Here is a 23246-nt window from a genome sequence, read left to right as displayed (position 1 = left end):
AATTTGTCTATCTGTCTGTTTGTCTATCTGTCTAAGGACATGTAGGTGGCACAATGGATAAAGTACGATGCCTAGAGTTAGAAAGTTCAAATTGACCTCAAATAAATACTACTTGTGTGACCCTGGGAAAGTCATATAGCCATGTTTGCCTCAGTTTCCTCATCTGTAAAATGATCTAGAGAAGGAAATGGCCAACCACTATAGTATCTTTACCAAGAAAACCTCAAATGGGGTCATGATAAGTTAGACACAACTGAAAATGAATGAACACCAACAAAATCAATCTGTTTTTTAAACATTTAACAATAAGTACTTAATAAATGAACTATGGGTAGTATAGACTCTGTATTCCCCATTACAGTCCCTGTCCTTAAGGAACCTGAGCTCTTTGGGAACAAGGCACTTTGTTGTGGCCTTTCTTTTTAACTCTAGAGCTTAGCACATTGCTTCGCACACAGACCGATCTGACATTTTACCCATCTTAATGCCAAGCTTCAATTGGAGTAGTGAAATTAATGACTCCATTTTAAAAATAGCCTGTAGATATCTAGGTTAGGCTATACCAGGGATGGCAAACCTTTTAGAGACCAAGTGCCCAAACTGCACCCTCAGACGCATGTGAGCTCCCCACCTCCTTACCCCAGAAAGGGGAGGGAGGAAGCACTTCCAGTGGACTGCTACGCAGAGGGGTGGTTGATGTGAGAAATGTCCTCATGTGCACATGGAGAGGGAGAAGGGAGCAACCTTGTTTGGCATGTTTCAACACGCATGCCATAGGGTTACCAACACAGGGTTAGGCTACACTATGGGCCAGATAGATACCTATTTCCCTTTAATAAATAATAGCTGCATAGAGTAAAAAAACCTAATAAAACTACCAATATTAGTTCTGTCTTACTAATGCCAATGTTATAATAAGAGACTTCTAAGGGATTTAATGGACCATTGCTTTAAGTACCAAAGAGAACTGGAGGCAGCTAGATAGCACAGTGGATAGAGTACCAGACCTGGACTCTGGAGAACTTGAGTTCAAATGTGACCTCAGACACTTCTTAGCTGTGCGACCCTAGGCAAGTCACTTAATCCCAAATGCCTAGCTCTTGTCGCTCTTCATTCTTAGACTTGACACTAAGACAGAAGGTAAGGATTTAAAAACCAACAAAAGAGATGAGACTCTAATCCAGTCTAATTAGCCTTGAGAAATGTTCTATCCCAAAGGCAGGGGGATTGATAAAGTGATATTTGAATCCTCCTTCCAGTTTTAGGATTCTGTAATCCTGTAATCTGCCCAATGGATTGTCATGGCTTGGAGTTTTGAGGAAAGAGGAAGATAGTGTTAGGATGTGTTCAGTTAACAAGGCTGAATGATTGGACAATGTTCTTCCCTTACTCATAAGTCATATAATAGTAAGTTAAACAGGGATGAGTGCTCAGATGACATACTCTTGGCCTCTTGAACAGGGGCTGCTGCTTGAAAAGAGGAACCATTTAGGGATGAGGACGTCGTGTCAAACTTGAGCATCCTATCCAGCATAGAGTACTAGCTATATCACTATCCTTCATCAAATGTTTCTCTGTGGAAGGAAGGAAGCTGGCATCTATTAAGTACCTATTATATGATAGGTGCTATGCGAAGTACTTTAAAAATATCTCCTTTTATCCTTATTAGAACCCTCTGAAGCAAGAGCTATTATTATCTCCATTTTACATTTGAGAAAACTGAGGTGGCCAACAATAAAACAGTTTGCCCCAGATCAAGCATCTAGTTAGTGTCTGAGGCTGGATTTGATCTTGGTTTTGCTGACTTCGGGCTCATTTGATATCCATAAAAATACTGATTTCTTCCCCTACCTGGCCATTTTCTAGTCAGAAACTCTGGAAGTGGTTTCTGAGCATCATCTCCCCTTTTATTTGCATTAGTTTTCTCTTATCCCTCCTGACCAATACTGCCTGACTGCTTTGGAGAAATATGGGGGCATTGTTTAACCCAAACCCTTCTAGACTCTCTGTCTTCTATCTAGTGGCCATTTCCTGGTTTCTCCTTTCCCAGACAGTTTTGGGGTCCTTCATTGATACATAAGCATGTCAGAGAATTGGAGAAATATTTTCTTCTGGGCATCTGCGTTTAGACAGGACTGTAATCATCTTACTCTAAGAGAACCTGGCAAGTTTTAAAGATCTAAATAAAAGGCCATTTTATAGTCACCTTCAGTAAGCCATTCCAGTGACTGTATAACCGGCCTTACTGTCAGCAAATCATTAGAAACTCACCCGAATCCCTATAAGCTAATTTCATTGGTAGTTTTAATGCTATAGTAAAAATTTAACCTCTTGGTCTAAAGTTCTGGGGTTCAAATATTACCTCTCATATACTCGCTAGATATAACCTTGGCAAGTATTTTAATCTCTCAATAACTAATACAGGGGGTTTCCATACCTAGAGCTCCCTACACTGATGTAATCACAGATTCAATGCTTCTTACTCCTTCCCCTTTAAGATATGTTAAATATTCTTTCCAAATTTACCTTGTGAGATAGGTAATATGAGCATTCAAGGTGGGGAAATGGAGGCTCAGGAAGGGTGATTGATTTGCCCAAGATCATACTGCTAGTAGGTGGCAGTACCAAGATCTGAACTTAGATCCCTTTAGAATTGGTCATCTTGTTATTACCTGGTACAAACTTGCTGGTGGTTACTTTCATCGTTTTCAGTGCATAATTCACTTTTGGATCTCTGTACTCCCATTTCCTCTTCAGGACATTGTTCTTTGAAGACAGAATCCAGCAAAGGAGAATAGAAAAGACAAATTGAGCTGGTTTTATTTCATTTATACATATAGCCCGATGTCTTTTAACATTGACCTTTCGAATTATAGATTTCCAATAAGGAAAGTGTCTTAAATCAAATACCCCATTTTAAAGAAGGGAAATTGAGACTTTGAAAGAAAAAATTTGCTCAGACCTAGCTATTAAGTATCTGAGATAGGATTTGAACCCATATATTCCTGCCTGGACATCTAGTGCTCTATCCTCTCACTGTATCATATTTGCCTTTCAAAAGCAATATTAAACCCCACCCACTACATGAGACTTCCTCATAAAATAAGGTAGAATCTCAGGGGTCTTTGGAAGTCTGACAGGATCTGAGTATAAAGATGGTGTCCTGAAGAATGACGTTGCTACTCTTCTCTCCCCTGAGTTCACTTGTGTGTGTATGACAGGGAGAAATACAGCCTTACAGCTGGTATTTTTCACACAAAGCAAGTCCAGGAAGTTAAGGCTAAATGACTTATTACATAGTCCCTGATTCTGAGTCTGGAAAAGCAATAGACAGGTGTTGGGTATCCTGTGTCTGTGAGAAAATGGAGCCAGAACTGCTCCAGAATAAACAACAGTTGCTTGGTAATATGAGCTTGCCCACATCTGAAAAGCCACAAGCCTTGCTGGGAGTTGGAAGAAGGGGGTGGCTGGATCATTCTGGCTGACACCTGGCTGGGGGACTAAAGGTGACACAATGGTATTGGAACAGGTGGAAGCTGCTTAGTAACAGAGCCCATTATGGAGATGGGAGGGAGTTTAATGGTTAAGGTCATGGTGGGAGACACCAGACCTTGAAAACCTTTGTCAATTAAGTGTTTCCTTCAAATGTCACCCAACAACCACCACCACCATGGCCAATCCACAAACCTCAGTTTCCCAATGTGAAAAAGGAAGAGGTTCTTCTTTGGGGGTATAAATTAAGAGAAGTCATTTCTGGTCAAAATGACAGCTTTAGTTGTGTCCAGGAGGAGGCAGATGGCTTTTTGACTAATGGCAACCAAAACCTTCATTTCTGGAGTTGACCCATTGGAAGTGATTTCAGTAAACCTAGTTGGTGCTGAATTTGTTTTATTTTCAATTCTGGAAACTGAATTAAAGGCTAAGCTCTCTTTTCAAAGGATAAAATCAGCTCTAAGGATATCTACTCCCTGCACTGACTTCTTACTGCCTAAGTTTGTGGACCTCAGGAATGGAGTTTGTGGACCTCAGGAATGGAAACTAGGTACTTATCTTACTCTCTCTTCTATCAAGGTTACTTGTGTACTTCCCCATCCCTCCCTATCTGCCATCATAAAAAGCCCTGTGATTAAGACCTGGGTTATATCCATCTTTGTAGCATCTAGCATGGTACCTTCCTTGCAAATATTAAGAACTTACTACAATTGTGTTTAATTGGTTTTAACTGGTGAACCTAGGATTGTATTTTTTGACTTGGAGACTGGGGAGGGAGGAGGGTTCAATTCGGCCAGAGATATTTTTTGATACTAGATTTTTTTGAATTATAGAATCTGAGAATTTGAGAGTTGGAAGGGACCAACTAGCTTAGGGGTAGCTAGGTGTCACAATGAATGGAACATCAGGGCTTGGAGTCAGGAAGACTCCAAGTTCAAATTTTGCCTCAGACACTTACTAACTGTGTGCTGGATAAGTCCTTTAATCATTTTGTTTAGTCATTTAATTTGTTTGCCTCACTTTCCTCATCTTTAAAATGAGCTGGAGAAGAAAATGGCAAACTACTTCTGTATCTTTGCCAAGGAAGTCCCAAATAGGGTCATAAAGAGTCAGACTCAACTGAAAAATGACTAAACAATAGAGAACTCATTGGGCAACACAAAAGAAATCTTTACTCTTACATAGCCACCAAGTAGTCATTCAGCCTCTGGTCAAAGACTTCCCAGGAGAAAGAACCTGCCACCTCTTTAAGAAGGCCACTCCATTTTTATGTAACTTGAATTGTTAGAGAATTTCTCCTGATTAGATGAACCTATTGGAGATTTATAGTTGAGAATACACAAAAGAGGCAATTTGGAGGACAAGATAGTACTAGGTTTGAAACTTGGGGTGGACCACTTATAAAGCATTATTCTTAGTACTTCAAAAGTAAAGTTGAAGAGGTTAGATCAGTGATGGTGAACTCTTTAGAGGGGCGGGTGATATCCTCAGGCATTTGTGGAGAGGGGAAGGCCTGTGTCCCTCTAGCTTTCTAGTAATGAACTCTGGTAAATTCTGTTCTGGGGCATTAGTGCACATGTCCACAGAGAGAGCTCTAAGTGTCTTCTCTGGCAGGAGTGCCATAGGTTCACCACCATGGGGTTAAATGGTTTTTCAGGCCCTTGTCTGCTAAAGTCCTTGATCACATGAGAAGAAAAAGCTAGAAGGCAATTTCAATGGACTTTTCACTGGATTCAGGACCCCCTGCTGAAGAAAGAACACTAAGCTAGAAATAACTAGACCTGGGTTCTTGTTAATGCTCCAAATTACTTGAATTCCAAGCTAAGGAATTTGAACTTTGTTCAATAGATAGAGAAGATTTTTGAGCAAAGAAGAAACATGATCAGAAATATGTAATTAGAAATATTTCTAACACCCTGGGGCAAGTTAGGTGGTATAGTGGATAGAGTGCCAGATCTGAAGTCAGAAAGACTCATCTTCCTTAGTTCAATTCTGGCCTCAGACATTTGCTAGCTGTGTGGGATAACTCACTTAATCCTCTTTGCCTCAGTTCTTCACCTATAAAATGAGCTAGAGAAGGAAATGGCAAACCACTCTAGTATCTTTGCCAAGAAAACCCCAAATGTGGTCTTGAGGAGTACTTTATGACTAAAAAGCAATGAACAAACATCAAAATGGCACCACTCCCCCCCCCCCCAAAAAAAAACAACATCTATAACCCTACTTCTGCCCAACCCTGGGGTAATTTTTTCTGAAGGATACGCCTGTGATACTGGATATGCTATGTATTCAGACTATTTCTCCCGACTGCAGAGAGAGCCCTTGACCCTAAGCCCTGTATCTGTATCTGTATCTGTATCATCTGTATCTGTATCTGTATCATCTGTATCTGTATCTGTATCTGTATCTGTATCTGTATCTGTATCTGTATCTATCTGTATCTGTATCTGTATCTATATCTGTATCTGTATCTATATCTGCATAAGGGCTATACATTTTGAAAGGGGAATTTGAGAGATTTTATTGGGAATAACAAAGTGGACTTTTGATTGGATGACCAGAGTTTAGGAAACTAGTGTCTACTCATGAACCTAGGACTTTAGTTCAGTCCCTAATTACCTCTAACTTTAGCTATTGCAATAGCTTCAAGTCTTTTCCCTCCCCAATCCATCTTCCATTACAGAGCCAAAGTGATTTCCCTCGTGGGCAGACCTGACCAGCCACTCACCTCTTCAATAAACTCTAATGGCTCCTTATTATCTCTAGAAGCAAATACAGATTTCCCCTAGAGACAGCTAGATGACACAAATGATAGAACTGACCTAGGGTCATACAGCTAGTAAGTATCTGATGTCAAATTTGAATTCAGGAAGGTGAGTCTTCCTGACTCCCCCAAAAGTCCCTTGACTTTGAGTGCTTGTAATCTTAGAGACTACCCTCCAAGAGAGATCTACCCTTCTCTGTTGTTGTTCAGTTGTGTCTGACCTTCATTGCCTAGCCCTTACTGAGCTTCTGGATTCAATACACAGTATTGATTTTAAAAAGGAAGGCAAATGTTAAAAAAAAGGAAAGAAAAGAAAATTCCTAATGGATTCACTAAAAGTCAGACATGACTGAACATCAACAACAACAAATGAGGGAACTGGTGTAAGAGAGTACAAAGGTAGAAATGACAAAAGGGAACAGAAAAATGAATGTTAAGCATGGTATAGTAGAAAGAATGGAATCAGTTGACCTTGCTCAACTCCTGGTTCTAACCTTTACTAGCTTTATCACCTCTTTGTGTCTCCATTTTTCTCATTTGCAAAATGGGAACTATGGTACTTATACTACCTACCTAACAAAATGTGAAAAAAGCACTTTGTAAACCTTAAAATGCAATGGAAATGTGAGTTTGGTAACTTGGAAAATAGCAGCACCATTAACAGAATTGGAAAAATTAGGAAAAGTTAAAGAAAAATTAAATCATAGTTCCTATTTTGAATTGGATATTTTTTAGGCATCTCAAACCTAATGTGTCCAAAACAAAAGTCATTACTTTCCCCCCCTCAAACCTTCCTCTTTTCCCAACTTCTTTCTCTCTGTGAAGAGGGCACTGACATCTTTCTGGTTGTTGTCATTGTTGTTTATTCAGTGGTCTCTGACTCTTCATGACTCCATTTGGGATTTTCTTGGGTAGAGATACTGGAGTGGTTTACTATTTCCTTCTCCAGCACATTTTACAGGTAAGTTAACTGAAACAAACAGGGTTAAGTGATTTGTCCTGGATCACACAGCTAGTTAGTGTCTAAGGCCAGATTTGAACTCAGACAGTCTTCCTGATTCTGGGCCCAATACTCCATCTACTTCTTCAACTAGCTTTCTGGTTACCCAGGTTTATGACCTTTTCACGCACTCTCACCCTTCATATCCAATGGGTTCCCCCACAAAGTCTCTCCATTCTATCCCTTTCTCCCTACTCATGTGACATCTACCTTCCAGGGTTGTGATGAGGATCCTTTGAGATATATGTAAAGTACTTAGCACAGTGCCTGGCACATAACAGGCACTTAATAAATCCCTCTTTCCTTGGCTCTAACCAACCTATCTTTCCAATATTATTATACGTTCTTCCTCTTCACATACTCCACAGGTTAGTCAACTAGCCTAATTGTTGTTCCTCACACATAACACTTCATCCTATCACCATGTCTTTGATGTCTCCCATATCTAGCAAATTCCTTGGTTCCTTCAGACCCAATTCAAGTACCTCCTTTTATATGGGGCTCAGCATCTAGTATTCTTTGACGTTCCCCCTCAAAGATTACCTTTGATTGATTTCATACATGCCAGAATATATATATTATTATAATAAATAATAAATAAATAAATTATATATGTATATATAAAACATGTTGTCTTAATTGATAGAATGTGTGCTCCATGAAGGCAATGACTGTTATCTTTTTGCCTATGCACAGAATTGAACTCAGTGCCTGATAGTTGTTAGATTTTTAATAAATGTTTGTTCTTTGATTTACTTACATAATGTTTTTGGATTCATCAAGTGCTTTCCTTAAAACTGTCTGAGGGGGCAGCTAGGGATCTCAATGTATAGTGAACCAGGGCTAGAGACAGGTAGTCCTGGGTTCAAATCTGACCTCAGACACTTCCTAGCTATGTGACTCATTTAACCTGCATTGCCTGGCTCTTACTACTCTTCTGTCTTGGAACTGATAGTTAGTCTTGATTTTTAGCTAGAAGGTAAGGATTTTTAAAAACCCCTGTGAGGCAGGCAGTCATATATTAATTACCCTTATTTTACAAATGGGGACTTCCCATGTGTTTGGCTTAAAACACATTATATTTGAAGTACCATGGAGACGTCCAAACAGAGATGGTCTGCTAACATTTGAAGATGTGAGTCTAAAGTTCAGTGGAGAGGTGCAGGGACTGTAAATAGTGATTTGAGAGTCAGCAATGAATGCTAATTGAAGCTCTGGGATGAGAGAGTCAAAGGAAAAGGAGGAGAGAAAGCAGAGAAAAGAGCTGACCTTGGGTGGACATTTAAACTGAATTGTTTCTGTTCCATGTCAAATTTCATAAAGGAAGTAGGAGGAGGAAAAGGAACCAAAGAGAGAATGACCAGAGAAGTAGTAGGACAAGAATCATGAAAGTATCATGCCTTAGAAACTGAGGGAGGGGAGAAGATAAAGAAGAGCATGGTCAGTGATGTCCTATGTTACTCAAAGGTCAAAAAGGATAAGTATTGGGGGAAAACCTTTGGATTGAATAATAAAGAGATTTTTGATTGAATAGCTGGCTCTCAAGGATCTGGTAGTGAGACGGAAAGTTTCTGACTATGGAAATGATCAAGAAAATACATAAAGACAAATAATTTTGCAATTTATTTGGTTAGAACACCATGTTGCTAAGGAGGCCAAGGTTATGGGTTTGAGCCACTTACAAGGCAAGTTAGCCTTCTCTTGTTCCATGACTACACACTAGACAAAGAAATGTGGATGTGGCCATGAAAATCCATCCTCCCTGCTAGTAAATTAATGGCATCATTGTCTTATGTGTGAAGGACAGCTTATTGCACGAGTGTTCACCTTATGTGCCAGACTGACTGCTGATGGAATATAGACTCTTAGGACGTCAGAGCTGGAGGGAGATGTTAGACATGAGTTAATTCAATTCCCTCATTTTACAGATCAGAAACTGACAACCAGAGAGATAAAATGATTTGTCCAAGGTTATTACAGGGTAATTTAGTGGCAGTCATAATTGAATTCAGAGGGGGCATGTAGGTAGCACAGAGGATAGAGTGAAAGGCCTGGAGTTAGGAGGACCTCCATTCAAATCCGGCCTCAGATAGATACTTCCATAGCTGTGTGACCCTGGGCAAATCATTTAATCCCAGTTGCCTAGTCCTTACTGCTCTTCTGCCTTAGAACTGATATTTAGTATCAATTCTAAGACAGAAGGTAAGGGTTTAAAAAAAAATTGAATCCAGGCCTTCTGATTGCAAAATTGGTACTCTTTACATTAGCCTATGGTTGTCATACATTAAGAAAGTAAAGAACAGGAAGAGCAAATAAGATGTCTTCCTGAACCAGTTTTCATGGAAGGGAGAGAAGAAATTGCTAGGGAAAAGAATGGGTTCTTTGAAGCTCTCCTGTTTTGGATATAAGAAAGGTCAGTTTTCATGCTTTGAGCTCCTCTAAGTGTCTGTCCCCAAACAAGTAAGACTGGTCTCCAACTTATCTTGGTTCCTAATCTGAGTGGTATAGAAATGATTGGCATACCTATTGATTTATCCAATGCTTAAATTAGTTGTTTTGTTTTTTTGAAAATAATAGCTGTCATTTAAATAACGCTTGAAAGTCTGCAAATTGGTATCTACTGTGGTTATATCACCTTAATTTCTGAATATATGATTTCTACCTCTCCTCCCCAATGAACCATCCCTTGTAACAAAGATTTTTTTTTAAGAGGGGAAAAAAAAACACAATTCAGCAAAACCTACCAACACTATGTGAAACCGCATGAAATATTCCATACCCCTCGGATGTCACCTCTAGAGGAAGGGAGGGAAGGGCATGTAAATTAGATTTTATTATAACTTACTAAATTTCTAGAGCTTAATAAAGGTTTGATTTTCACCAAATTAAATAAGATCTTTGATCCAGAATCCATTGTGGATAAAAATATGAACTGGAAAACATGTAGGAAGAAGGATTTTTTTCTTATTCCCAGGAGGTAGAAGTTTAAATTTGGTGCCTCTAAGAAACATTTTACAAGGGATTTGCCTTCCCTTGAGCCTTCTTCCCCCTAAGCAACCTTCCAAGCATCTTGGAGAAAATCTCAGGATGAGTTATATACACTGGCAACCAGCAGACCTCCAGGGATTTGCCTAGCTCCATCCAACTCCAGGAGTTTAGAGTCAAAATTCAGCCTCTTCGCCAATCCCAGATGCCAGAAACATCTCAAGGATACTGATACCCAGCTTCTTCCTTTCTGGGTCTGACATTTGACACGAAGTGGTTTCTGTTTGCTGTGCCATATCCAGGAATTAAAACTGAGTGATACCCAAGTGCCACTGATGTTGGAGTCGACAGGTCCAGCTGGAGAAGAATCAGAGAGATGGGGCTGAAGGTTTGGAAAGACCAATTCAGGTCTGGGTTTCTAATAGTCTTCCATGTTGCCAGTATCTGTAACTTAGGGAGGTATGAACGTCATTCACTCTGCTTCAAGGACTTCAAGAATGTATTTAACTCTGTACATCTTTCAATCCCCCTCAAACTTATGGATATCAGAGATAGAGCTGTGGCTGTAGGTTTACTAGTTATCCACAGAGTTATTCCTTGGGGTGGTTTATTATAGTGAATCTCTACATGGCATGGTAGGGGGTTTTACATTATTCTTGAGGTTGTTTTGAAGTTTTCATTTGGAATTTATTCTCAATGACCTAGGGCATAGTCTCATAGCATGAGATGGAAATTAAGGTGAAGAGTCCTGGGGAGAATGATTGAAATCAGTATTTGGACTGCATATTTCTCTCTCTTTGACCCTTTTCTCCTCATCTACTTTTTTTTTTTTGGTGCCGAGCTCTCCTGGTTTCCCCTTGCCTCAACCCAATCTCCCAATTGCTTGTCACCTTGGTTGTTCTTTTGAACATGAGTCCAATCCTGTGGGCTGGGGGAAATATTAGGTGGAAAAGGTCTTAAGGATGCAATGTCAGATCATTCTCAAGACCTGGGCTCCAGGACCAGTATCTTTAGGATAGTATGCCCTAGGTCCTTCCTGGGACTTGCATTTGCTCATTTTCCCTAGGATTTCTGCCTGGGAAAGAACTGGGCCTTTTGGTGACCTAAACTCATATTCTTGGCTCTACTAGAGATGAATTCATTCCCAGAGCTGAAAGGGAGGATGCATCGGCTGGGTATTTGGTTCTTTATTGGATGCTACTCATTTTAACCCTTGCCTGGGCCTGGAACATTATGGAGCAAGGCTCAGACAGGTCTAAGGGTTCAGTTCCATTTTTCCTCTTGTCCTGTATGTTCTGTGTGTCTACAGTCAGTCTTGCATGTGTTTTTTCTTTGATATGTGGTGTTTCTGGAAGCTCCAACTGAGGACTCTCTGTTTTCAGGCTGTCACTTTTTTTGGAAGCAGCTCCTGCTAACTTTACCACCCTCTTCCCATTTTTCTTCCAACCCTGTTACAACCTTGGGAGAATTCTACTAAAATCTGAAGGAAGAGGAGACACCCAGCTGGAAAACTCTCTCAGCTCCCCTCCCTGATCCTCTCTTTAAGTCCCAGTCTACCCTCCACCTTGTGCCTTTGGGAAGAGAAAAGGGGTGCAGGGTTCAAGGAGAGCAAGGACTGAGCTTTGAAAGTTCAGTTCTCCCCCTCCCCTCCCCCCCTTCCAAAACCCTTCCTCTGCTCTTCCCACTCAAGTAGAAGAGACAGGAACTCAAAGAGGGAGCTGTCTGGCCAATCGCCTTTTGGAGAAAGTTAGGTTTCTTATGCTATTTCATTAGTCTGATCGGAGCAGCTTTTACACTCGGGCAGGCTCTGTCCCTAAGGGATCCCGTGTACAGTTACACTCGCTGTTGCTGCTGTGAATGCCCTATCTCCCATAGAAATGCCAACTTCCCCCCGCCCCCTCTCCACCCCCCGCTCCTCCTCCTTTTTTTATCCAGTTGATATCGCTTCCTTCTCTCTCTCTCTCTCTCTCTCTCTCTCTCTGTCTCTCTCTCTTTCTCTCCCTCCTTCCTCTCTGTCTTTTCCTCTTCTTCCTCTTTCTCTCTCTGCCCTCCTTGCAGCTCCAAGCCGGTTCCCCAAACTGGTCTCCAGAACACAAACAGCTGAGAGTTTGCCTCGCGGCCCCGGGGGGAGTGTGTCACCGAATCCCAGCTAAGGCGAAGACGCAAGCAGATCAGGGAGAACCAGCGGAAGAAAAACAAGGGAGCCAAGCGCGCCAGAAGGGAGCCCCAAGAGGGAAGCCCGGAGGGGTGGTTGGCAGCCTGGCCTCTCGCCCGCCTCGGCCCTCGGTCACAGGCATCTCTCCGGCGGAGGGCAGCAAGTTCGGGGGAGCTCGGGTTTGGAGAGAAAGGTGTCAATTCCATCTGGATTGCTCGCCGGCTTCATCCACTGTCCCACACCTTATAAAGAACTTGCCCAACTCTTTGTGGCATGCGAACGTGTTTCCTAACGTGGGGGGAAGTGTATTAGTGGGCAGGCAAGCAAGGGGGTGGGGGCAGTAGGGAGCAAAAAAAAAAAAAAAAGAGAGAGAGAGAGAGAGAGAAAGAGAGAGGGGGAGAGAGACAGGTTTCTACGAGTGAAGAGAGTGGAGGATAGGAACCCAATGCCAGCTGCCAACATTATGGAGAACCTCCAGCTACCCGCACTGCAGGTGCCAGGGGAGTCCCAGGGAGCCCCGGAGACCAGCCCGGTCTGGTCCAGCTCGTCCACTCCAACGCTTCGTAGGCGGAGATTCAAGATGCGCCGGATGAAGAACGTACAGGAGCAAAGTTTGGAGGGAGGCCTGGCCCCGGATTTATCCAGCTCTTTGACACCCGGTAAGGAGTTCTTACAGTTGCCGTCCATCGAGATAACACCATCCAGCGATGAGGACACTCCCTGGTCCAACTGCTCCACACCCAGCGCCTCACCCCGCCGCAAACGCTTCCTCCTCCGAAAGTGGCTTCGGGTGAGAGAGCGCAAACAGTGCAGTGAGAGCAGGTACGTCCCACGAGCCACCAGTTCCTTCCCTCCTGGCCCCCAACCCCTCGCTGAGGGCCTGAATTCGAGTGGAAACATTCTGCTCACCAGTCACCGTATGCTTTTCCAAGTTCACGAATAGACCAAATTTAGGCTCCCCTTTCTCCTCCCCATCAACCCCACCATGCACCTATCTCCTGTTTCCTTCTCAAAAGCCAAGGGATGAGCCCCGCATTCAGCTAAAAAAAAATTACATCCACAGAGAGTGGGCCCCAAATTAATATATGATATGATAAAACACAACTGTCAACCAACAAACATTTATTGGGGCAACTGGGTAGCTTAGTGGATTGAGAGCCAGGCCTAGAGATGAGAGGTCCTGGGTTCAAATGTGACCTTAGACACTTCCCAAGTGTGTGACCCTGGGCAAGTCACTTAACCCCCATTGCCTAGCCTTTACCACTCTTCTGCCTTGGAACCAATGCACAGTATTGATTCCAAGATGGAAGGTAAGGGTTAAAAAAAAAAAGCCTTTATTAAGCGCCTGGAATGTGCCAGCCACTGGGGAGATAAATGCAAAAAAGGAAGGCAGCCCTTACCCCCAAGGAGCATATTTTAGAGACAAATCGTGTTCATAGATAAGTAACACAAGATATATACAAGATAAATTCACAGTGATTCTGAGCAGGCATCTCAAACACTGGAGGTATCAGCAAAAGGCTTTTTAGAGGAAGGAGCACTTGGTGGCAGTTTTGAAAAGAGACCAGGTTCTGGAGGGAGAGTATCCAAGCCATGAGTAACAACCTGTGTGATTCACAGAGATGGTCAAAGGATTTAGGGCTGAAGAGACTCTGGAAGTCATCTAGCCTAGACCCTTTCTTTATCGAGGAGGAAGCTGAGGCCCCAGGTATATGGAAGTGACTTATCCAAAGTCTCACAACTTGTAAAAGGCAGAGCTGTGACAAAGATCCTGGTCTCTCCATTCTGGGTCTGTTGCTCATCCTAGGATATTGCTCGTTTCTCATTGAAATATACCCCAAGTAGTGTAGCTGAGGGCTCCCTCAGACTGAGCCTTGATAACTAGGCCCACATAACTGTGGCGCTTTTAGATGTTGACATACCCTAGATTCTGCCACAAAGTGGAGGTTTGTTTAGCTCCTGGCCCTTTTTTGTTATGTCTAACCATTGCTTTGACCTGTACTTATTATATCTACCTCCTGGGGAAGGTTTTTGTTTTTTATTTTTGTTTTTGTTTTCCCTGGGTCTAGAGTTGGAGGTAAAAGGAGTGTGGGAAGTAGTGATGCTGCAAACCAAGGCTGAGGCCAGGGTTTCAGGGATTGCTATTTAAGGTTGTGTTCTCTTTGACTGGGGAGAGGAGTATGGCATCTCATTGGGTATTGTAGGCTGTTCACATGGGCCACATAAAGATAGGTCTCTCTTCTGGCCTTGGGACTTAGGCTGTGCATTTGTATATGATGCAATTGAATTAACAGTGTCAGTTGACAACCCTGCCCCCTCCGTCCAGCACCAACTTTAATTTGGTTTCCATCCATTCAGGAAGTATTGATTTGGTACCTCCCATGTTCCCAACACTGGCCTATATGTTGTTGGATACCCTAGAGAAGCACAAGACCAAATTTTTGCCCTTTGGGAGAATGCAATCTAGATGAGGAGACAAGACACCATGTGAAGTGATTAGGGAGTAATTAAGAACTGAAGGATGTGAGCTAGAAAAGTAAGGGAATACCTCATGGTAGGTCTAGAGTTGGTCCCTAAAAGAGGAGTTGGTATTGGATAGATAAAGAGAGAATTCATGGCCGTATAGGCACAGTGGTGTGGACATGGAAATAGGAAGGGCATGTTGTGCGATACTGAGGAGAATAGTGGATAGAACACTTGCCTTGGAGTCAGGAAGACCTAAGTTCAAATCCTGCCTCAGCCACTTACTTAACTTCTACATGCCTCTGTTTCCTCATCTGTAAAATGTTCAGTCATTTCTAGCCCTTTGTGACCCCATTTGGGGTTTTCTTGGCAAAGGTACTGACTGGAGTGGTTTGCCATTATCTTTTCCAGCTCATTTTACAGATGTGGAAATTGAGGCAAACAGAGTTAAGAGACCTGGCCAAAGTCACACAGCTAGTAAGTGTCTGAAGGTACTTGGACTTAGAGTCTTCCTGACTCCAGGCTCATGCTCTATCCAAATCCAGTTCACTACTTATCTGCTCTCTGTAACATGAAAGTTTAAAATTTTATAATGTCAAGTTCTATGATCCTTAGAGCCCCGAAAAGAGCAGTGGATAAGAATTCCAAAGTAACTTACCAACCTAGTAGGAGCTGCCCCTGAGACAGCTGGACCCAGTTTTTCCCTATTCACTCTGATTTTTTTGGCAGGGACATTTCTTCTCAAAAGGGGCAAATAAATTCAGATAAGAATTAGACCCCCTGTGTTACAGATGAGGCTCCTAAAGGTTATGTGATTTAGCTAGTGTCTGAAGTGTGATTTAAACATAGGTGTTGCTTAATAAAAGTTCTCATCTATCATTGCTTCATGCTCCTCTCTCAAATCAAATAATCAAGTGAGATAATATGTGCCTGACACACAGTAGGTGCTTGTTAAATGTTAGTTCTGTCTTCCTTCTTTGTCTATGAAAATCCATGAGGGGCAGCTAGATAGCACGGTGGGTAAAGAGTCAGTGCTGGAGTCAAGAGAGCTTGGGTTCAAATTTGGCCTCAGACACATACTAGCTATGTGACCCTGGGCAAGTCACTTAACCCCAACTGCTTAGTCCTTACCACTCTTCTGCTTTGGAATGTATACTTAGTAGAAGAAAGAGAATAAGGAGGTTTTTAAAAATCTCTAAGAGAAGCCATTTTTAGTGAGATTTCTCCATCTCCACCAATTACAGAATAAAGGGAAAAGGACTTGTTAGAGTAAGTGCTATGAAGATTTAAGTACAAATTTCTTGTAGACATACTCTAGGGAAACAGACAAAGTGGAAACATTCTCTGCCCTTGAGGAGCTTACCTTTTATAAGGTGTACATGTACATATAGACTAAGGATTAAAAGGGACCTGAGCAGTCATCTCATCCAGCCTTACCCAGATCATTAATCCAATATACATTATCCATAAAGGATGGTCATCCAATCTCTGCTTGAAGACCACCAGGAAGAGTTACTCACTGGACCTCACCCATCTCCCTTGACCTAGACCATTCCCTTACAGGCTGTTTTAATTGTTAGGAAATTTTTCTTTATGTTAGATTAAAATCTACCCCCCTGTGACATTTTCATCCTTCTTTAACATGAAAGTCCCTCAGATATTAGAAAAATAATGTAGTATCCCTGTATTTGTCTTTCTTCGCCTGGCTAATCATCTCCAGTTCTCCTTTAACAGATTCTCATATAACATGCTTTAAATTGCTTATAACTTTCTGGGATTATATGGCAGTTTACTTTTAAAATGTAACTCCAAGAACATGATTACAATACTTTAAATAATTGACTAAAGCAGAATACAAGATTATCAGCTCCTTTGCTCTGGACTCTTTTCTTCTGTTAATATAACCTAAATGGATTGTCCAAGTGAGGAAAGGGAGAGAGAGAGAGAGAGAGAGAGGTGTGTGTGTGTGTGTATGTGTGTGTATCAATGTCTGTGTGTGTTAGACAGAGAGACAGAGAAAGAGATTTAAAAATCTGGAAAGATTCTCATCTTGCAAAATATTTTAGGGTTAGACCTATTTGGAGACATTGAATGATTTTTAGCATCTTCTGACTTCAGATTATGGAAGTCTGAAGAGCAGTGTTTTATATGTGATATGGGTTCAAAGTTAAAATTCAGGGTACCATTTTCTTTAAGCCTTGGAAAAAGTTAATGTTGTACAAATGCCAAGCAAACAACTAAATGAGTAAGATAGATGATGCATTGGGTAAGAATACCAGGTCTGTAGTCAAGAAGAATTAAGTTCTAATCCAGCCCCAGATAACTTACTAGTTGTATGACCATGGGTAAGTCATTTAGCCTTTGTTTACCTCAGTTTTCCTCTCTATGAAATGAGGATAATAATAGCAACTACCTCCCATGTTTATTGTGAGGCTCAAATGAAATAATAATTGTAAAACACTTACCACAGTGCCTGGCACAAAGTAAAAGCTGTGTGAATGTTAGCTGTTATTATTAGAATGTTCTGCCATCTTCGATATTATTTAATCAGCATGTAGACACTCTGTCAGGCACTGTGCATTTGACTGGAGATTCAAGAACAACAGAAAATAGTCCCAGCTCTCAGGGAATCTATGCATATACATATAAAAATGTCTAATCTATACATATAAAAATATACAAAATCTGAACCCATAACATTTACAAAGTTATTTTGGGGGAATAGCACAGGTAGCTAGGAAGATCAGGAAAGGCTTCCTCTAGAAGTTGACAGCTAAATTTTAAAGAAACAAGAGGCACTAAGGAAGTAGGGATGAGAAGGGAGCCCATTCCAACATAAAAGACTTGGAGATGGAACACTGGGGTAAAAATGACAAGAAGGCCACATTGGCTGTACCACAGAGGGAGGGATGGAGAATAACATTTAATAACACTGAAAAGGTAGTTTGGGGCCAGGTGTGAAGGGCCTTGAATGTCAAATATACTTCCCGTTTGGCTGTATTAGTGTTCATATGCTTCTTATGGCCCATTGTGTGTTTTTATTCATGAGGTGCATATTCACATGCCCTTCAGCTATACTTAGAGCTCTTTGCTCCTTATTACCCTGCTTGGATTTCACCATCCTCTCTGAATTCAGATCAGAAAATAGCTTGGATTAGGTAGGATTAGCATACCAGGCCCAGCATGACATCTTCCTTCTTCCCATGTCCTCTGTCCCAAATCTGCCTCTCTAAAGTACAGAAAAATGTCACTCAGGGTTTGCCATAGCCTTCTCCCTCATGTGACTGGGGAAAGAAGAAGGGACCAAGGAAAGCCTCTACATAACACACTGATTTTCACCTGTGTCAGGTTAAAGAACAGGAAAATCAACAGGCCCCTTTTACTACCCTAAGGTATCAGAGAAGAAGTGATAGTCAACAGGAGAGACAGAGCTGGATCTTGGACTTCAGGGCAGAGACACTGTCTTGGTTGCTTTTGAATGAACTTTTCTTTCTAAGTTTTTTTCCCTACCCTTATTTCCTTAAAGAAGAATCTCTCGGACAAAGAAAATCACAAAGCTGTAATGTCATGGTTTCCTGGGCCCCCTTATGTCAGCATAAATGAGGTAGATGAGGACAGATGGTGGAATGAGGGCAGAACTACTCAATTCCTATTTTGCTTCTTTTTTTTCCCTTACTAAAGAGAATAATCTTTGAACTAGGAAATACGGAACAAAAAATGGTTAATTGAGAATTGCCATAAAAAAATAAGAGAGGAGATAATAGAACAGCATCTAGCTGCTACCCTTGATAATTTCAAGCCAGTAAGTTATGATGAGCTACACTCTAGAATACAAATTTGCAAGGGGGTGATTGCTGAGACATTATCGGTGATCTTAGAAAAGTGATTTTAGAAGAATCACAACAAATGGGAAAGGTACTACAGAATTGGAGACACATGTTATCTTGATTTTCAGATATGGGAATCTTGGCTTTGAATTCTTTCAAAATCCTAACCACTTTATTAAAGGGGTGGTTTGTGAGCACTTTAAAAGGAAGTAGTGACCAATCTTTGTTAGTATAAGTTTGTCTAGATCAATCTCAACTCATTTCTATTTGTGACAAGATTACTAGACTGGCACAATGAGGCGATTCCTCAAAAGTATTTGGATTTCAGTGGAGTATTTATCAAAATCTCTCATGATGTCTTTGTGGACAAGGTGATAGTAGTCAGGGAGTTTTGAAACTGAATATGTGGAACCCTGATATGGTGTCTGATGGATTATTGTCAACTTGGAAGTAGGTCTTTAGTGAAGTGCCTCAGGGCTGGATACTTTATTCAGTTTTATGCATATGCATATGGTTTGCATGCTATATTTGATATGCTTATCAGATTTTCAGATGACATAAAAACAGCAGGGTTAATTAATAAGTTATATGACAAAGTCAGTACCCCCAAATATATCCTCATAGGTAGAATAATAGATCAAATGAAAGAATGTGAAACTTAATAGGAAAAAAATACAAGGTACTTAGGTTTAAGAAATCAGTTTTACAAGTATGGATGTGGGAGGCATAGCTAGAGAACAACTATGTGGAAAAGATCTGAGCATTTTAGAACATGAGGGAATAGTGTGATTTAAGAGCAAAAAAAATTAATGGGATCTTTGGTATTATGTTTAGAAATGTACAGTTTTGTGGGCAATTCATTCAGCCTTTTGGGGCCCAGCAAACTCTTTGATGACTGGAAGGTACATGGCAAGTTTTAACACGCATTAGTAGAGGACCTTCGCTCATTGGGAGTTTCTTATACTACTGAAATCACAGATCTGGTTGTGTCCAAAATGATAAAGGTTTTCATCCTTTCTATGTACTTTGCCCTGATTATGGTAGCATAGTTGCTAGGGAATCCTAGTAGAGCTGTGAAAGCCAAAGAAACAGGTGATGAAGCTGCTTTGTGAGGCCATTTTCAGCATTTAGTGGAAATATTGAAGGAGCAAGGAGAAGGATTGGCACAGCACTGTTGTCTTTTGGGCTGATCTGCATTAACACTGAGAGGAACTGACCCAAGTTAAATCTTGGGCAATTCTAGAAGGGTGGAGCTGTCACTTCCCTTCTATTGGTGTTGGGCATGCTTCACTTGTCCCTAGATTAGAGGAGAAGGGAGAGGAAGCAATTGTGATGTGCTTGTATTTTATATTTCTGCTGTCTTTCCTCCCCCACTGAGGACCTTCTCTTTGCTCTGACAAAGGAGACAGACTTGCAGAAGATTCGATCTTGGTTGCTGATTATCTAACAAAGTTAGTAGAGACGGAGTCCTTTTTTTGTTCAGTTGTATTTGAGAATATTGCAGATTTTATACTGTCCTGCATCTGAAGTATGGGAATGACATTTTAAGAAAGATGACATCATATTAGCATTTATTACATACCTGTAATATGTAATTTTATTACTGTGCTAATATGTCCTGATACAAAGGTAAAAAGTAATCTCTGCTTTCCAGATATTCACAGTTTTGTACAAACTATATATCTACACACACACACACACACACACACACACACACACACACATATGAGATAAATGAGGGGTAATCACAGAGGGAGGGCACTAAGATTAAGGAAGAATGAGAAGAGCTTTCTGTGGAAGGTGGATTTCTTGCTGAAGCTTTTTTTTTTAAACCCTTACCTTCTTTTCTATCTCAGAATCCATTCTGAGTAGCAGCTCCAAGGCAGAATAGTGGTAAGGGCTAGGCAATGTGGGTTAAGTGACTTGCCCAGGGTCGCACAGCTGGGAAGTGTCTGAGGCCAGATTTGAACCTAGGTATGGGTTCAAATGTTCATCTACTTCCTAGCTGTGTGATCTTGAACAAGTCACTTAACTCTTATTTATTAGTCTTTAACACTCTTCTGCCTTGGAACTGATACCTAGTATCAATTTTAAGACAGAAGATAATGGTTTAAAAAATGCCTAAAATAGGGACATGGGACAGAGGCTAGGGTCGCTAGATCACAGAGTATGTAGAAGGGAGTAAGGTGGAAGAAGCCTGGCAAAGTAGAAAGAATCCAGGGCTTCAAAAACCAAACAGGCTTTTATATTTGATCTTGGAGGCAATAGGGAGCTTAGGAAAGGCTTTATGCAGGGAGACCAACAAGCAGACCACTGCAATAGTGTAGGCATGAGGCAGTGATAGGGAAGTTTGGAAGAGGAGAGGGTTTGGTGAAGGGTGATGAGCTTTGGATATGTTAAGTTTACCTGGAATATCCAATTTGAAATATCTAATAGGTAATTGGGGAAATGAGATTAGAGGTTGGGAGAAAGGTTAGGGATAAACAAATAGATCTCAGAGTCATTTGCACAGAGATAATTTGCAGAAGATTCATTCTAGTAGTAGTAGTCTCTCAGTAACCGAGGATGACGATTGTCTTTGTGCGCTTTCATCAGTGATGTAGATGAGTGTGCACAAAGACACTTGTGCGGGAAGGAGATTTAAGTGGAAAAGTCGATGCACAGAGACAGTCCCACTCTCTCGGCTTTGGAAGCCTGGGTCCAGTGGCATGAAAAGTCATTACACCTGGAGACTTCCTCAGCTGCATTGGATGGCCGTGTTGTCTTTTGTGCTCCAACACGCCCTAAGCACTCCACAGTGTTTTGCTGTGTCGCCATCTCAGCCGTTGAACCTTCTTATTGGTTTCTTCCGCCTGTTCAGCCAAAGCAGTCTTCACATGCTGGGTGAGCAAAGCCCTGGTTCACCAGGGATCGACGACCCGATGGCTACCTTCACAAGGTTTATCTGGCTTGTCGAAGCTGTTGTCCGGAGTGTGGTCGCTGCCACATGCTAGCAGCTACTGGGAGCCACAAGTGAGAGCTGGGTGTTAGGTGAGGGTCAGAGGTTGGAGAGCTGCCCTAGGAGGGCATGACAAGCCCTCCTAGTAGTAGTAGATTCATTCTGGGTTGCTGATTATCCAACAAAGTTAATTGAGAACAAGTCCTTCTTTGTTCAGTTGTATTTGAGAACATTGCAGATTTTATAGGCTGTCCTACATCTAGAGTGTGAGAATGACATTTTAAGAAGGATATAATTGATTAGTCTTTATTAAACACCTACTGTGTGCCCAGCACTGTGTAGAGCTGGTGAGATCATCCAGTGAAATAGTATTAGGGGAGATCACTATGCACATAGGACAAATTCGGAAGACAGGATAATTGGAGATTTTCAATCAACAATAATTTTTTAAGCATTAGGTATTGTGCTAGGGATAGAATGGCATATGTGAAACAATCTCTGCCCTCGAGGATCTTGCATTCAATAGAGGGAAATAACATGAACAAATATAAGCATGCAACCAAAAAGTATCTAATTAAAATAGTGAGTGGGACACTACAATCAGTGGAGTGAGATCAGGAAAAGTCTTATGTCAGAAGAAGGTATTGGAGCTGAACTTTGAAAGAAATTAAGGATTCCAAGAAGCAGTGGTGAGGAAGGAATACATTTCTGGCATGGAAGACAGTTGATGCCAAAGCAAGGGAATGGGAGATGGATGTGTAGGGAGGAATAGCATGAAGTCAATTTAGCTGCCCTAAAGAGAGCGAGTAAGCAGAGACTTGTGACAAGGAAATCACTTTAAAAGACTGATATATATTAATTTAAGGTCGCCAAGGAATTCAGCTATGTAATTCCTAAATGAAAACTCAAGTCAGCAGTCAACCTTTTATGGAGTTTTTAATTACAAACAGGAGGAAAAAAGGTATGAGAGAGAGAGAGAGAGAGAGAGAGAGAGAGAGAGAGAGAAAGGGGAGAGAAGGGAATAGGGCTTAAATACCCCCTCTGTTTAGGCTGGGCCAAAAGGCCCAAGCCCTTAGATAGCTGAGGCAAAGAAAAGAGATCAGTCCCTATTACTCACGTGACCAAAGTGGAGAAACAGTCTCAGGGGCCTCCACCTCCAGCCTCCTTCAGAGCAAGCCTTCTCAGAGCACAACCTCTCAGAGCAAAACCTCTCGAACCTCAGACCCCACTATCTTTAAGGAAACCATCTAAGTTCCCTCCCCTCAGTTCTCACATCTACCAATCACTGTCCATGTCTTCCCTGTGCCAATGGTGGCTCTAGCTTAACCCAGGACCGCCCAGAGGTCTGCCCCTTTGCACATGTCTGTTGAAGGTCATATTCTCAAATAATTAAATCTTGATCCTTTGCTGCAGCCCTTCCTAAATCCTTTTACTCTGAGTAGGGTGGAGATTGTATTTTCCAAGACCTGGTTCTGTCATTCCAAGTATCTCTATTGTATTAATTCTAAAATCAATCATGACTCAAATAACTTCCTGTTCTATGCTTAAGCATAGGTCAAAGTCCTTTCCATTGTTTAGCAAAAGGTTTCTGTCCTAAAGTAGTCTTAGGTAGGGAGGAGAAG

At 41.4% G+C, this 23246-nt stretch overlaps 1 protein-coding gene across 7 annotated transcripts in view; it reads left to right on the top strand.

Annotated features, from left to right (window-relative positions):
- The window catches only part of GRAMD1B (GRAM domain containing 1B), a 352537-nt gene that overhangs the window by 88851 nt on the left and 240440 nt on the right, over window positions 1-23246 (top strand). For 3 of the 7 annotated variants that reach the window (XM_056794185.1, XM_016433779.2, XM_056794186.1), the window contains one exon: window positions 12300-13218. The exons of the other annotated variants lie outside the window; for them this stretch is intronic. In XM_056794185.1, coding sequence (XP_056650163.1) covers window positions 12842-13218 — 377 coding nt within the window. In that variant the 5' untranslated portion in view covers window positions 12300-12841. The remainder of the gene's footprint in view (window positions 1-12299; window positions 13219-23246) is intronic. 7 annotated transcript variants of the gene reach the window in all.

This window comes from Monodelphis domestica, chromosome 4 (assembly GCF_027887165.1).
Source record: "Monodelphis domestica isolate mMonDom1 chromosome 4, mMonDom1.pri, whole genome shotgun sequence".
NCBI lineage: Eukaryota > Metazoa > Chordata > Mammalia > Didelphimorphia > Didelphidae > Monodelphis > Monodelphis domestica.
Note: the sequence above shows the minus strand (reverse complement) of the source record. Positions and strands in the feature narration are given on the sequence as shown.